General features: G+C 37.2%; 2 protein-coding genes and 1 long non-coding RNA gene across 4 annotated transcripts; 1 reads left to right on the top strand and 2 right to left on the bottom strand.

Annotated features, from left to right (window-relative positions):
- Positions 1-749: 749 nt before the first annotated feature.
- LOC117575527 (uncharacterized) lies at positions 750-4,462 on the top strand. 2 transcript variants are annotated; one of them, XR_004572879.2, is made up of 4 exons: positions 750-848; positions 2,400-2,509; positions 2,576-4,101; positions 4,187-4,462. It is a non-coding gene; the product is annotated as an uncharacterized LOC117575527 (long non-coding RNA). The 2 variants fall into 2 exon arrangements; XR_007955306.1 differs by lacking the exon at positions 750-848 and adding an exon at positions 931-1,075.
- On the bottom strand, positions 867-10,575 carry LOC117575526 (uncharacterized). The gene is given in 7 exon segments (XM_034259773.2): positions 867-2,318; positions 2,381-2,488; positions 2,490-2,503; positions 2,566-2,716; positions 2,782-2,892; positions 8,440-8,604; positions 10,041-10,575. Coding segments are annotated over 6 exon segments (1,899 nt in total). The 5' UTR covers positions 8,503-8,604; positions 10,041-10,575.
- A 1,720-nt stretch (positions 10,576-12,295) lies between these two features.
- LOC117574310 (uncharacterized) lies at positions 12,296-13,451 on the bottom strand. The gene is made up of 3 exons (XM_034258119.2): positions 12,961-13,451; positions 12,749-12,900; positions 12,296-12,625 (listed from the first exon to the last, which is right to left on the bottom strand). Exons 1-3 carry the CDS (start codon positions 13,155-13,157, stop codon positions 12,453-12,455), a joined length of 522 nt encoding a protein of 173 aa, XP_034114010.2. The 5' UTR covers positions 13,158-13,451; the 3' UTR covers positions 12,296-12,452.
- Between the last annotated feature and the right edge of the window lie 2,777 nt (positions 13,452-16,228).

The following is a 16,228-nucleotide window of genomic DNA, read 5'->3' on the forward strand; positions in this document are numbered from 1 at the left end:
CAAGTGCATCAACGATGAAATACAATACATACTTTATTTGTGTTAGAGTGTCGACAACAACTTTTTTTGTTTGCACTAAAATACTTTTGTTTATACATTTTAGATTTATTAAGTAGTTGAGTCAGTACAGGAATAAAGTAACATCACAATTTTGTGAAAACTCTTTAAGACTAAACTTCATACTCATATTATAAGGACGTAACTAAAAGTGAGAATTAAGTAAAATCAAAACTTTTGTTATATAGACTAAGGAACAGTTGCAATTGGTAAGATGCAACCAACCTCTCAAAATATAAAATGACTTAAGTAGATATTTCTATTATTATGCCAAAATCAAAACTTCTTGGCACTAAAATGTGTATTGTATAAATACACAATTAGTGAATAGATATTGTGTTGAAAATTATACTTACCACATTTGTTAGGCACTCATAATTAGACCATGAATAATAAATTGAAAAGACAACATTTTAGTTTTACACACTATTTAATGCGCATTATTATTACTGTGAATATACAATAAAATTAACATTTAAATGCATGAAAGATGCACCATCCCTCTGCTAGAAGAGGGCGTGGGATGTGGGTTTGTTAAAGCTCCGCTCACAAGTTCGACTTTGCACCGTCCTCAGTAATCGATAACTATCGATTATTGCAATACGAGTTTTTAGTATATTTTCTAATTCGTTCTCATTTACAGCGACAGCTGATGCATGAACAGCGCCAGCTGTGAACTCGTGAGTTGATCTCGGTGAAGAATCGAACGTGCAAGAGAAGCTTTAGGATGTCGTCTAATACTAGGAGTAGTTGCTGTTTGCTGTTGTAGCTGCTGTGTTGTGGAACTAAATGTAAGACATATCGTAAATCTATCTACGCAGGCAGGGCTCGCAGGTGCCAGGTAGCACAAACGATGGATGGCACTCGGGACACTTGGGATTCTCGCCAAACCATTTGCCCTTCGTTGAGATCCCATTGCTGCTGCTGCTACTACTGGCGCTGTTCGAGCTACTGCTGCGACGTTCGGGAATCTTCAGCTGAAACGAATTGTACAAGTCACCAGCGGCACTCGAGCCAGGTGCGTAGCCAGTGCGTCCGATTTGCTCCAATGGGAATGCGTACTCTGGTATCAGCAGCTGCTTGCGGAGCTGAGTAATGTCCGTGGATGCAGCGTTGCCAGTGGCAACCACATCCGAGCGTCGTTGGGCCTTCTCAGTGGCCACCACAGAGGGCAGCTCGTTGGTCTTGATGGAACGCGAACTGGGCAAACGTTTGGTCAGCGAACTCTGGCTGGCCAGATCATTCAGCTTGCTATTGAAACTCTCCTGCTTGTGGCCTTTGCTTGTATAGTCGCCCGTTGTCTCGGGATACTCGCGACCATCGACACCGATTGGTGGATCCAACTTGGGTGGCTCCAGGCCATTGGCGGGAACCTTCCACTCGTAGTAAATGGGCGGACCCTGCGTGGTGGCAATGTCGTGTGGCACAAACTCCACGTAAGGCGGCAACAGATCGTGGAACGGCAGCTCCGCCTTCAACGGCACAACTCGAGGTGCTGCTGTCGTTGAGGGCGTGACCAGGCGGAAGCTCTGCGCTGGCGTTGGCGTACGCGTCTCCAGCGGCACAACAACAGCAGCTGGGCGATAGCTATTTGCTGCTGTGCTCGCTGTGGGCGGCAGCGTGGAGTAGGAGAAGGGCTGGCCGGCAAATGTGGTTGGTCGACTCAAGGGTCGAGCTGTGGTGCTGACCACCACTGCACCACTGACGGCGCCAGTGAAACGCGTGAATGGAGCTGCCGACGAAGTGCGCAATGTTTCGGTTGCTGGCTGCTGCTGTTGCTGCAGTGCATCATCCTGATTGTAGATGGGGTACACAAAAGGTGGCTCGTAGATCTTCGATGGCGGCTTGATAAACTTCACCGGTTTCGTGTCCTTCTTGCCCGCTGCCAGCTCCACCGAGTTAAAGTCCGCCGAAGTGTTGTACCTAGTGCTGTGACTGGTGCCCAAGTCATCCGCATCCTGCTCTGCGATAAAGAACGTGGACTTGCGCTGATGCAGCGCCTCTGTGCGCTTTGTTGTCGAGCTGGGTCTGCGAGTTGTGGTCGTTGTAGTTGTAGTTGTGGTTGTCGTTGTGGTGCTTGGTCTTGGTCTGGCTGTGCTGCTGGTTAGCTCAATCTGTGGCTCATAGGCTGGTGGCAGAATGGTGCGACTTGGAGGCGGAATGCGCCAGCGAGTTTGACCATTTTGTGCCAACTGTGCATCCAGTTTGATAGAACCCTTTGTGCTGTCGTCGCGTATTTGATTTTGACTTGGCGTCAGTTGCTGAGGAAGCCAAGAAGAAGCTAATCAGAAAGAGCATTAAACATACTTGAACTATCACTTACCTTGTATTGACTTCTGAAGGATTCACCGCCATAATCAGGTGCATAAGGACGATCCAGCAGATCAGGGCGTGGCGTGCGAAGATTGTTTTCCTCATCATTAACAAAAGGGCTTATCACGCTGACCTGCAGGTGGGTTTAAACACAATCGTACTTCCACAATTGAGTAACTAATTGAATTGTCTTACCTATTAACAGATTCGCAGCGTAGTTGCTCTCCGCCTTGGAGCAGTTGACCATGTACCAGTGATCGCAGATGAGCATGCGCTGCTGGAAGAGCGTCGTGTTCGGGCAAGTGTAACTGAACTGCCTTCCTAGGCCATCGCACATGTGATACACCTAAGAGATGTGAGCGTGATTAGATTGTGAATAACTTGAGCTGCTTGATGTGTTTGTTTATGCACCTGACAGCCTGTCTCCACGTCCGCATAGTAGCCAGCGGGGCGACCTGAGCACGAGAACGAAGTCTTCTGCATCTGACGTGGGCCATTCGAGACTGTGTTGGCATTTTGGCACTGTGAAAGCAATAAATCGAATTAGTTTTCTACTTAATTACGGTTGATATAGACAAAACTACTATTTCATAATAATAGATTTAAATTCATTTTACTATTTAGTTTTCAATTGGCATTCATGTTTTCTTAGAAACTAGATTTTGGAGCTGATCTTTGTCCAAAAAAGGCAAACACAAGCGTGTGTTCACCTTGAAAGTGAAATGTGTTTCTAATCAGCTTTTCAATTCATATTATATGTGATACTTAAAAGTATTGTTATTCCTACAGATTAGTTCTTTTGTATTTTTTTTTTAGAGTTTTCTTTTCGATTAATTGAAATTCTTGGAAATGAGCGAAATATTTGGAATTGATCTCTAGACAAAAAAGGAAAATACATTGATTTTGCTACCAGTTGTTTATTCAATTTATTGATTGACTCAGATAAACTATTTGATCTGATCTTAAGCGTGTGCATGAAATGTATTTCTAATCAGCAACTTACTTAATATGATATTTATAAATATGACTATTATTATAGAGAAGCTCTCTTTTATTTGTTTTATTAGTTTTCCATTCAATTACTCACTTCTAGAAAATCTGAGAAACTTTTAGAACTGATCTTTGAATAAAAAAAGAGCAAATTGTCTCACCAATTGACGACTCAACTAATATGAGTTGTGGTACTTTTGAATATTGATGAGAGCTTTCATTTCAATTAATCACTTCTTGGAAACTAGAGTATTATTTGAATAAGAAGATTCGAGAATGAAATTATGTTTAAAAGCTACTGAATTCATACTTAAATTTAGCTGCATTGTAATACTTATAAGTTTTGCTGATATTTTTCAAGGTGTTTTCTTTTAAATGATCATTTATTCGAAATCAATGCAACTTTTATAATTAACCTTTGGACAAAATGGGCAATAATATCACTTAATAGTTGACGAGGATGTTAAATTAATATATCTTAAATATTTCTATTCAATGAATCACAGCTTGAAAATTCGCAAAACATTTGTAACTGGCAAAAATTTATAAATATAAATTAATGACCATGACAGTGAAATTTTACTATAATCATCGATTACAATTAGAATCTAAAATAAGATGCATTGTAATATGTAGTTATAATTACAGGTACAAATATGACTACTTCATGGAAATCAATGAAATATTTCACCTTGAGAGTACAAATTTTTTCTAATCAGCGCAGTGCTGAGTGCATACATGGTAAATATTCATTGTGATACTTTTAAATTTTGCTACTCATACACAGCTAATCTCTTGTTTGGTTGCTGCAAATATTCCTGCGAAGAGAATGGACGTACATACGTGGGTTTTCTCAAGCGGAAAAGCTATTAGCGCATCAAAACAAATGATACCCGTGGATGATCAATATCTTTGGCATGAGTACTAAAACGAGTACTCGTTGCTGCCGCCGGCTGTGGTCCGACCAACTGATGAATTGAAGTGATGTCATAACTTGGCACATGCTGCCACGGCTGCTTGCAACACACGTACATACGTTCAATGCGATGCGACCTGCTGCTATTGTGTGAAATGTCAACTTTGTGTACACCTCGAGATCTCTATATATGTATGTATGTATATAGTATAGACATATGCATGTATGGACGCTTTTTTTGTCTTTTCTTTAATTATATAGAAAAAGTGTTCAGATGTTGTCGCTAGCAGTCGCAAATTATAGCCCAATGACTTATCGAAATCTGCCACTGGGTCTCGCCTGCGACGTGTGAAGCTTCCGTGCCGTTCATGCAGAGTCCGTGAAAAATGGCAAAAATATTTTCCCAAGCACTCAAAAAAAAAAAAAAAACAAAACAAAACAATATAACAAAACACACATCACACCAAGCACACTCGCCCTACAACTTGGCAAAAACCTTATATAATATTACAAAAACAACACTACAAAAAAAATCATTTGCTGGACAAACGATGTTTTTTTCTCTCCTCTCTAAAAAACTTGTCTTGAGTTTTTTGCTAATCCCTTTGAATTCCTCAGTTAACTTTCAATTCTCTGTAAATTCCACAAAATATAGTATAGTAATGAGCTAATAGACCAGCGGATATTTCTTACAATTTTATAATTTTGACTTTGCCTCAATTCTCAAATGATGACATCTTGTGAGTAAAACATATTTGGCAATTTATGATGCCCCAGATTATGAGAATTAACATTTAAAATGTGTACCAATTTTGTGGTTACATACCCTATAAATAATGTGATTTTGTAATGGGTGTTTAGGTTTATAGTGATCTATTTGCGGATTTAGCAATAGCACAATTTTCATTTTTGTGGTTTTGTTTTTCAGATAGTTTGTGGTTTATTTAATAAAATCATAAAATCTCCAGCTAGTTTTTTTTAATGTAATTTAATTTAATGTAATACAAGTTGATTTAAATGATGTGTTTAGTTTTTAGCCAATGAGTTTAGAAATATTTCTAAATTTTGCAGGTGTATGTAGTATATTGCATTATAGATTACAACACTTATATTCCGGTTTCTAGTGCGACAAGTAATATTTTTTTCTGCTGTAGCTATTACTGAACATTATTATTTATTACTACAGCTATTAACGTGAATATTATTTATACTGAATTCCTTAACTCACATTAATACTTGTATAGTCAGATTCTTTATTTTTTTTAATATCGCAAATTTTTTTCTTTCATTTACATATTTTGACCGTTATGTGGTCATCACAAAAGTAAAATTTGTCCATATTTTATTAAAAGGTTTATAACATTTTTTAGAATTATCTCCATTGCTTACTCGACTATAAGCAGAGATGTCTAAAAGACTGATTTCATACAATTTATTTTATATTTTCTTGGTCTAGCGTAAATGTTAATTTGATTTCTCGGTATTTCTACAGTTCATCAGCGATGAACTGGAGCAGTCTCGATTTGTCTTCTGAATGGTTCTCAACACTTTTGTATTGCGGCATTTCGCTACGCTCGCACACTTTTAAGGCAATGTGATTAGCATTCATTTGAGAGAGAGAGACTCTGTGGGCATCACATTGATTTGCATTTGCTGTATAAGGGCATTGTCAGACAATGTTTACGAGCAGAGGCATCCGGTAAATCAGAGAACTCACTCTGGAAGCTGTTTGATTACTTAGTGGGAGCTAAAGGCGAGTTTGCAGAAAGTTCAAGCAATTTGACATTCCAAAAAAAAAAAAAAAGAAAACAAAAATGTTTGCTACTGATGGATAACATGGCGTGTACTTGATCTCAAGCTGTGCAAACTTGTTGGCAATTTTAATAGTTAATTGCATTTCATTTGGCCGCTTAACTGTTTACAATTTGACGGAATGTTTTAGTGCTATTTATGTTATGTGCCTTGGCCGAGGCGAATGGCCTATTACTCAACTTCATAAATTTAACTTTAACTTTAACTTCAACCTCAACGTTTTTCATTTTCTTTTTTCGTTTTTATTTTAATTTCTTGTTTGAAAGCGAAAAGAAGCTGCGAACTTTTTTTTCCAACCTATTTTAAAAGCTGTTGCTATTGCTGTTGCTGTTATTGTTGTTTGTTAGTGGTGGTGCTGGTGGTGGCGGCGGTGGTGCAAAAGTGTCAGTAAAAAGGTCACTTGGTCAACGTCAGCGACTGCGTCTTTGTTTTAATATGCTTGAAGACCTTTGCTAATATTGTTGTCGTAGTTGCTGTTGTTGTTGTTGTTGCTTTAGCTCTTGCTGTGGCATGTGTGTGAATGAATGAATGGTGGTAGTAGGTGCACTCACATAGACACCCATAGAATAAATTAAAAATGAAACAAAGCGTAAAGAGCGCAAAATTACAACATTTTCCGCCGTTGCTCAAAAGCACTTGGGAAGTGACGCCAAAAGAAGATAAACACGAAGAAGCCGCCAAAAGCTGAAGCTGAAGTCGAAGTCGAAGCAGTAGAAGAAACTAAAGTAGAAGAAGTGGATGAAAAACGCTGTCAAAGTTGAAGGGGCCATCGGTATGTCCAGTTGCCACAAGGGGCCAAAGAGGGGGGGGCGAATTTTGCAAAATTATAAACAGCATTTTAACGGACAGTTTAATGTGGCAGGCAGGCAGCACATATTGCGGAATGAGAGTAATTAACATAAATGCTCAAAAGTGTTGCCCAAGTGTGTGCAGAAGAAAGTTGAGGGGAGTGTTACTTGAAGTCAGTTCGATGATCAATAAGAATAAAATATTAATTATTTGCTTGTACATGATAAGTTTTGTATAGATAAAAGCGTTTAGCATGCGATTAATTCTCGCAGAAAAACAATGCATCACGGAATATGCTAAATTAAATTATGTGCACAACAAGTTATATCAGATTAAGACACCTCTCTACTATGATTATACCCGCTACCCATAAAGTAGAAGGGTATTATAACTTTGAGCCTACAGAAAATGTATGTTAAAGTATATAGAAAGTTAAAGTAGCGATGTAGCCATGTCCGTCTGTCCGTCCGTTGGTATGAACACCTATATCTCAGAGACTATAGAAGATAGAGATAAAGCAGATAAAGTTTGTTTCAAATTTTTGCCACGCCTACTTTCGTCACCACAAATCGAAAAAATATTGAAGAAAAATATCAATTTATGGTATATACATTAAGGACTACAGTATTTATGATTCCTGCTGCTATTGCATAAAAATTATAAAAGTTATTTAAGAAATACTTTGGTATGGCAGAAAAATCTTACAGCAATAGGAACTTAGTTGTTTCGGCTGACAATCTGATATATAATATTAACTCTATAGTATATTTTTAAGTAAGTACTAGTCAAAATAGAGCCTTAGGCAACCTTTTATATTTTCTATACATGAATTTAGTATATTTTAAAACCGCACTGTCTTGCTCTTATTCAAAATGGGTAGCGGGTATCTCACAGTCGAGCATACTCGACTGTAACTTTCTTACTTGCTAAAATTTGCAGCTGTACGTTTTTTTTCTAAAATTTATTTACTAAATTGCACATCAACTTTAGCATTCGGAAAATTATCAAAAATCCGCAGAATTTGAGTATCGTTTAAATTGATAATAAACAACGGTTATAGCCAACACTTGGCATTAATAACACGATTTGATGTCGCTCTTACAATGTGATAATTGATTGTAAGTAAATGAAATGTTAACGATCTTTTTATTGTGATTGCTTACAATCAGTAAGTGATTTATCTGCTGATGCAAAGCATTCCGAACTTTTGCCCAGATTCGATCGCAAAACAAGGCGAATTGATGAGCGACTCAATGAATTAATCACAGCATACGCGAGCGAGAACAAGTGTGAGACTGTAAGCTATTTGTATATTATTTAAGCAATTAATTACTGCAGTCGCTATGGCGAAATAAATACAATGTTTAAATCTTTATATAATTTCAATAAAAATTAATTTGCAATTTGCATTTCTAAGCTCACGTGCCCAAACAACATCAAGAGATGAGGTGCATAGCTTAAGGTGGATCACAAGTCATAATAGTAAATGAGTAACATAATATATAATATATTATAATAGATATATTCATATGCCTCTGGGCTTGAATCCCAAAGAAACTTACCTCACAGTCCAAAAATAGCGTGAAGCAGAATAATGCGATACCCAAAATACGAAAATCTTTCATTTTCGTTAGTGTTTCTTCTCTCTTTTCCTTTTTATTTTTTTTGTGGCTTCCGAATCAATTGTCAATTTGTTTGGCTGGGCGTTAATTATATTGTATATATAACTGAAAGTGTTAAATAAATAGCGTAAGTGCTCGAGATATTGTATAATTGCTGGAAAGCGACTCCCCAATTATGGTTGAATTGTTGTCAATCTTTGCGTAAGTCGATTTACAATACTTTCCACACAAAGCCCTCTTAACAATGCTCGAAGACGACGACGACGCAATTCCATGGTGAAAACAATTTTCGATTTCAATTTGGCCAAGTTCGTAATTAATTGTAATTTAACAACAAAAAGCGAAAAAAATGTTAACGAAAACAAACACAATTACAATCGTTTGACTGACAGCGAAGCGGCATAAATTGTTGCTATTTTATGGCTGGTAGAATTAGCAACGCATTTGCCGCTCTGCCGATGCTGTTGCCCCAACTTCTGTGTCCGTGCCTCTCAGTCTCTGCCTCTGCCTCTGCCTCGACCTCCACCTACAATTCAATTTTGCAACCTTGCAACTTCGCGCACACACAGAAACACAAACACTGCGAATAAATTAAACTGTTTTCTGTTGTCGTGCAAACCAAATGCAGTTGTTGTTGCTGCTTTCCAAGCTTTCCAAATAAGCCAAGTTGAACTTTGAACTACATATGAATACCCTGGAAACTAGACTGGATGAGCAAGGGGGTAGCTGCTATTAAAATTTAATTGGCATGAGGTCAAAATGCAGCCTGGTTTATAATTTTGTATTCAACTTATCTTGTCAAATTTTATGAAACAAAGTGACTTTGACTTGATTTCCTTGAGTGACAGCGACCGTAACGAAAGAAGCGAGCGCATTAAAAATTCATTAGATTGAATTACACTACAAATAATCGGATTAACTATTTTTGGGATATTTAATTTGAATATCGATTGGGCGGATGTTTGGGTTATTTAATCTATTTACAAGATCACATTTTTGTGCGTGGAACAATCGATTGGTTGCATCCACAGCGTTGGCTTCTTCGAATAATTGAGGTCCCGTGATTCGATATGGTATTTCCCTGTCTTGACCTTTCTGACAACAAACGGCAAGTTGCAACAAATATTTGATGCAACTTTATCCTCAGCTCGTGATGCTGGTTTCGTTTTTTATTGCCGTCGTTTTGCTGTTGCAGTTGTTGCTGTGTTTCTTTTTTTTCGTCGTTTTTTTTTTGTGCCTGGCAGCAAAACCAAACTACAAAGCCTATTTGACATTTTTGCCAGCAAATTTCCACAGAAAGAGCATTTTACGAACTTATAAACCCAAAGCTGCAGTCAAATAGCTGCTGTAGCTATTGCTAATGTTGCAACAACAACAATAACAATTACTGTACCAATTAGCTGGCATTACAGGTTGATTACGACTTTAGCCCATCCATAGTTGGCATTTTTTCTTCTCGTTTTTTGTGTCTAATTGTTGAGAGGAAGTTATTAAGATAGCAAGTTGAGGAGGCAATCAGATTGGATTTTTTATGGCATTACCTTCGACTTAAAAGTTGGACAACAACAAATTAAGTGCTGAGTAGGTGGGGCTATGAATAATATTCCATATGTTATGTCTGGTTTGTTCTATTACACATCGCTGCTGATCTTTCCCAAAAGATCAAATGTCAGACCGATATAGAAGTTGAAAAACCGAAACAAAGTCAAGAGCACACGCGCCAAATTGGTTTTAATCACGATGCCGACGATGTCGATGACGATGACGATGTTGATGCTCTGATGTTTTAAGATTCAAACATCGAACATCTAAAATTCAATTGGCATAAATTATATATTTATTACGGTATGCCATTAACACTTAATGCCTATCGATGCCACACTGTTGCAAGTTTTGCCCGTTCTTGCACTTCAAACGACGCGCGCTTTACTTTTTTTTTGTATATCTCAATCGCTGTATCTTTCAGTTGTTCAGTTCAATTGTATTTGATTATTATTTTTGTTTATTTTTTATTTGTATTTTTGCCGCTACGGCAACCACATCGAACGACGTCTCAAACAGAACTGATGCCTCTGAATGCACTCAACTTGGCTTAAAATTCACATTAGGCCGCTGGCGAAGTCCGCCCGCTAGACGCAGCACAAAAGAAGCGCCAAGCAATCGTCGTCATCATCAACGCACAGTGGAGCAAGGTTTGCTAAACTTGTAGTAAGATGTGCGCAAAACAGTATAGTATAGTAAGGTATTATTTTTATAATATACCAAATCAATAAAAAAAAAAATATTATTAAATATGCCGATAAGCCGTAAGGTTCAAAATATAACAGATTTACAACCAAAGCAATAAAAACCCTACAGAAGCGTTCGTTTTTTTCCTTATAAAATAATTAATTGAATTACCCTTCTATCTTATGGTTAAAATAAATTTAATTTAAAATAGTACATTTTTGTTTCAATAACTATTTCCACATTAAATGAAATATTTTTATTATATTTTATAAGAAATAAGCCTAGGTTATTAAAATTTAAATATATTTTTTTTTGTTATGCCATTTTAACATACTAACATCCATATATAAATACATTTATTTATCAATGTGATATTTGTCATGTTTATTTTCTAAAACAAATAGTCCTACTACTATTGATTTAAATAAAATGATTAAGAATATATGAATGTTTGTTTTAAATTTTCCCGAAAATTAACTAACTAAGATATTATTGCTTCATAATGAAAATAAAGTAGAATTTTATACATTTTTCAACATAAAAGATATGTTCATAAATTAAAATAGAAACTTGAATAAAAATTAACAACTAATAATTAGATAAAATATGCACACAATGACTATGATTTTGAGAGTTGAATTGCTGGTAGTTTTGCTATGATTTACGCCCACTGTGCGTCAAACATCTTCGTTTATAGCCGAAGGCAAAGCTGCTGCAAAGTTCGTCTGAATGTTGCCGAGTGGGCAGCACAGTTAGAGCCAACGTCACAGCCAGCCAGATTCAACGTTAGACTCAGAGCCAGAGTTGAGCAGTCAACAAAGCGTTAACATTGCAGCTACAATTTGATTTCCATTTGCAATGTACACAGCACAGCTCAGTTTGGGGGATTGGGGTTATTAGCGTCGGGTATGCCACCGTTTAGGTTGAACCCTTCACCAAAATGCTGTGTGTTTATTTGCCTAATTTATTGGATCGCCAAACTGTTGGCTAAATAGAGCAATCGAGAAGAGTAGCAACCGCAGATGGAGAGATCCAAGTAAGATTAGAGGCTGCGGATTACGAAAGGCAAAACTCTAGGCACTTCAACAACGAGTACTCCATGCAGTCATCATCTCTGGCGTTGGCGTCGAAGTCAGCTTCGTCTTCAGTTTTCATTTTACATTTTACAGCTTACAGTTTTTAGTGAGTTTTGTAAGAGGAGATTTCCATTTTCAATTCATGCCGTTTATTTGCTTGTTTTGCCGCCTTTCAAAGCCCTTTGTCGTGAGGAAAAACCAAGAAAGAACTGTGTACAAGACTCTTTTTCGGCTAGGGGTTTGCATCAATTGGGGCTGCTCTGACGTGTTGCCTCATTGAATTTCTAGGTTCACATTCATATGAAGCTAAAGCTGATGCTGATGCTGATGCTGATGCTTTCAATGCAGCGTTTATTATTTGGCTTTTTGTTTTCCTTTTCTTTTTTTTTTGTTGTGTATTTTTTGATCGTGACTGCTGCTGGGCTGCGGCTGGGCAGGAAGTCAAAGCTTTAGCGAAAACAAAAAAATCGAAATAAAAGAAAAACGGTAAATTTAAAATTCAATGATGAACGCGTATCTTTATGTTGTTCAAACAAACAAAAGTCCATCGTTGCGTATACGTAACATGAAATTTTGCGGCGTTCTACAAAAGCAGGAAAGAAAAGATAAAACGAAACAAAATAGAAAATACGAAACACCATTTAACATTTAAACATTCGGTGATTGGTTCGATTTCAATTGCTGTGAGCGCATTGCCAACGAGTGTTGCTGGAACTCGGCCAGAATGCGACTCTCTGGTATGTCTGTCTCCACGCGGCTGCCGATGATATCAATGTCATGCTCTTGTTTGTCGAAAAAGATGTCGATAATAATGCGTACGCCTGCGGAAGAATGAGTCGATGAGCCATGAGAATCGATCTGTATCTCAATGATTAATTCGATATTTTAGATGATTGCAAAATGCAATCGAAAAGCAAAGGTCTTCTTTTTCATTCGTTTTTTACCTTGTTCGGTGCGCCTTATGGTGGTCTTGCTTTGATATGATTTCTCAATCGATTCACCGCCCGCACCGTCTCCCTGCAGCGATTGTTGCATTGATGTTTGATCATCTGATGTGGTTAAGTGAAAATTGCCCGGTTTACTCTTGTATACATGGCTAATAAATTTTGTGTATTAAATTGGAGCAAACGTAATTAGCTGATCATTTTTTAATCACCTGCCACCGGGTTGTTGACTATCGTTGACTGGAACATTGAGGTATATGCCATTGCAACATTCCTGCTCTTGTTGCAACTGTTGTTGCTGCTGAGCTGCCTCCATGTCGATGCCCTTCATGTTCGAACCAAAGTAGATGGACTTGGCCTGAGCCAATTCCTGATTCTTCTGTGTGGCATAATTGTATAGATTGATCATGTCGCGGACACGTATGGGTTGCTCATCTCCTCCTCTCCTTCGATACTTGAGTGCATATCCGGCCCGGGTCGTGCACTCACATGGGAATTTCCGGAATAGTTGCTGCAATTGTCATCATCGAAACTTTGATTGCAATTAGCGCCAGGACCGTTCTCTTTGCTATTCATATTTGAAATTTGATGTTGCTTTTTTTCTTTTAAACTTTTTGTGTAAAATTGCTTTTAAAATGTGAGAACAAGAACGTCTAGAACAAATCTACATGGGAAGTAAAAGCTATGCACAGACTTAAATCAATGAAATCTATCAATAATTATTCTACACACAACGCTTGCTTATAGAGATTGAAACGAGTTTTTTATTTTGCAATCATACTCTATTCTCACTTTGTAATCAATTATGCATTTTTGTTAATGCTAAGAAAGAACTCACGCTTAAAGTATGTGTACTTTAGAGGGTCAAAAGGTGCGTCCTTCTAAACTGTGGCATACCTTTATGTGAATAAAACCCATATATCATTATTCAGAAGCAGCACGACGAGCCACAAAACAAAGCAAACATCGTTGTAATTGTAATTGTAATTGTAATATGTGGGTCCATCTTCAATTCGTTAGCAATTACTTAAGATAAACAAATATAAATGTAATTCATATTTGAATTGAATTTACAGCTGCGACCTTCGCTGTGGCAATCAAAAGCCAAAGCCGAGATCGAACTGCTTGGTTATTAGTGAAATTCGAACCGTTAACTGAATGCCACAAGCATTTGAATTGTCTTAGCGCCGGATTTGTTTGGCTCTGAAAAGGCGTTGGATACATCAACAACAAATACTTCAACTCGTATGTAGATGCGATGGATCGATAGATGTGTGTGAGTGTGAGTTAATATCTTTTGAAATTGGGTGAGGAATGACTTGCACCACTTGCACCACTTGCCCCACCATCGCCACCATTATCATCCTCATCATCATCATCATCAGCAGCAGCAGTGGTAACAGTAGTAATTGCAATTGTAATAGTAGTTGTATTTCAGTTACTTCCATTTGGCACACGATCTCCACCAAAAGAAAAAAGCCCAGTTTAAGGTCAACTAATTGCCAGCGACATGTGACGATTTCGTTGCGAGGAGCATTTGCAATTTACAATCTAATTTACTGGAACTAAACTTGCACTTAATGATTTATTTATAGATATCAAGTGCAATTAATATTAGGAAACCCAATGTTGTGCTTCATTTCGCGAATGAATCAGCAACTCAAAGACACACTCTTTATTCTCAGGTACCTAATTATGTATTCACTTAATAAACGGTGTCAGATTGGACTCATTATGAAGATCTAAGAACACAAATTAAAATAAGAGCAAACAAACGTTGAATTCATTTAACATTTTCGTAATTATTTCTTAACTTAACAAGTGAGGTGTTAAGCAGGGAAATAAATATCCGCTGTTTTTTTTAAATTTAATAATTAAATCATTTATGTAGTAAAATAAAAAAAAACTCAACAACTATTGCTCTGTTGATTTTTTGGCATCTTAGATTGAAGTCATTATGAAGAACACAAAATAAAAAAGTAAATGTTGAAATCATTTAACATTTGAATACCCGGTACCCATAGGATAGAAGGGTATTAAAACTTTCTGTTGGCAGGAAATGTATGTAATAGGCAGAAGGTGGAATCTCCGACTCTATAAAGTATATATATTGTTGATCAGTGCTAATAGCCGAGATAATATAACCATGCCCGTTTATTTGCCTGTCCGTATTAGCACTTAGATCTGAGAAATTATAAGAGAGAGAGCCATAATTTTATAATTTTCGAAAGCACTTGTTATATTTGCAGTTTGTTTCAAACTTTTGCCAAGCCTACTTCCGCCAAGAGTAATTTTGAAGCTAGAAATGTTTGTTGCATACAATAATAACTATATTCTTTATTATTCCTGAAAATTTGTTTGCGATCGGATAAAAATGGAAGAAGTTATTCAAGAAATACTTCCTACGGGTCTTAGTTGTCTGACAAACTGGGTTATTTTGTACTTTATGGAATATTTTGAATGTAGTACTGTATCAATATATTATATAAAATATAGACTTTGGAGTATTTTCAGTATTTTGGCGATATATTAATTCGGTATATTTTAAAATTTATACTGCACCGTTTTGCTTTTATTCAAATCGAATAGCGGGTATCTCACAGTCGAGCACACTCGACTTTAATTTTTGATCTGTTGACCCTCTCATTCAACAAAATTGAAAGTTTGCTATGCTAGTTGACAAAAGTGATTTGGTAATAATACTAAAAGAACTTTACCCAATTTGATATTTGCCTTAAAATAAATGAATGTCATTAATTAGGTATATGAACTATCAACACTTTGAGTTGTTATTCAGTCTGCTACTGATGTATCTCCACTGTAAATTAGCTTAAATTAAGCGTCTCTTGTATCTTCAGTCTAGATACATTTATATTTCGGAACTATTTTCTGCACCTCACAGATAACTATCTTAAACACACTCTAGTGCTGTTGGAACTATGTATTTATCTAGCTGTCTATCTCAGTTGTGTTGATGAATATATCTTTCTGTCGATCTCTCTATCTGTCTTTGCTGAAATCATTTTCTATGGCTGCCGAAGCTGAAGTATCTGCAGAGTCTCAAGTTCGCTGTTGGCTATATATTTATTTGAATTGAATCCGATTTGCTGCATAATGAGCATTTAGTTAGTATTTAAGAATATTTTCGTGTGAATGCCAGATTTTGGTTCTTACATATCACGAGTTTGCTCTGCACTTGTTGGTTGCCTGCCGCATCTTTTGGCAATTAGCGGCGATGTCAACGGGTTCAATGGAAATCAAGAAAAGGTGTGGGGCCCAAAGTACGGCATAGTGATACTTTGGCAATGCAATGAGAATGTATGTACGTATTAACGTATGAGTGCAGAATGCTACTCCTAAGTAACGAGTATTGGAACAAGATGCCGGTGAGGTGTGTCATCGACATCATCTCTCGCACCTCTCTCTCGCTCTTTCGCTCTCTGTTCTCGATGCGCTCACGGGGGAGGCTAAGACGAAGGC

Source organism: Drosophila albomicans, chromosome 2R, assembly GCF_009650485.2.
Source record: "Drosophila albomicans strain 15112-1751.03 chromosome 2R, ASM965048v2, whole genome shotgun sequence".
NCBI lineage: Eukaryota > Metazoa > Arthropoda > Insecta > Diptera > Drosophilidae > Drosophila > Drosophila albomicans.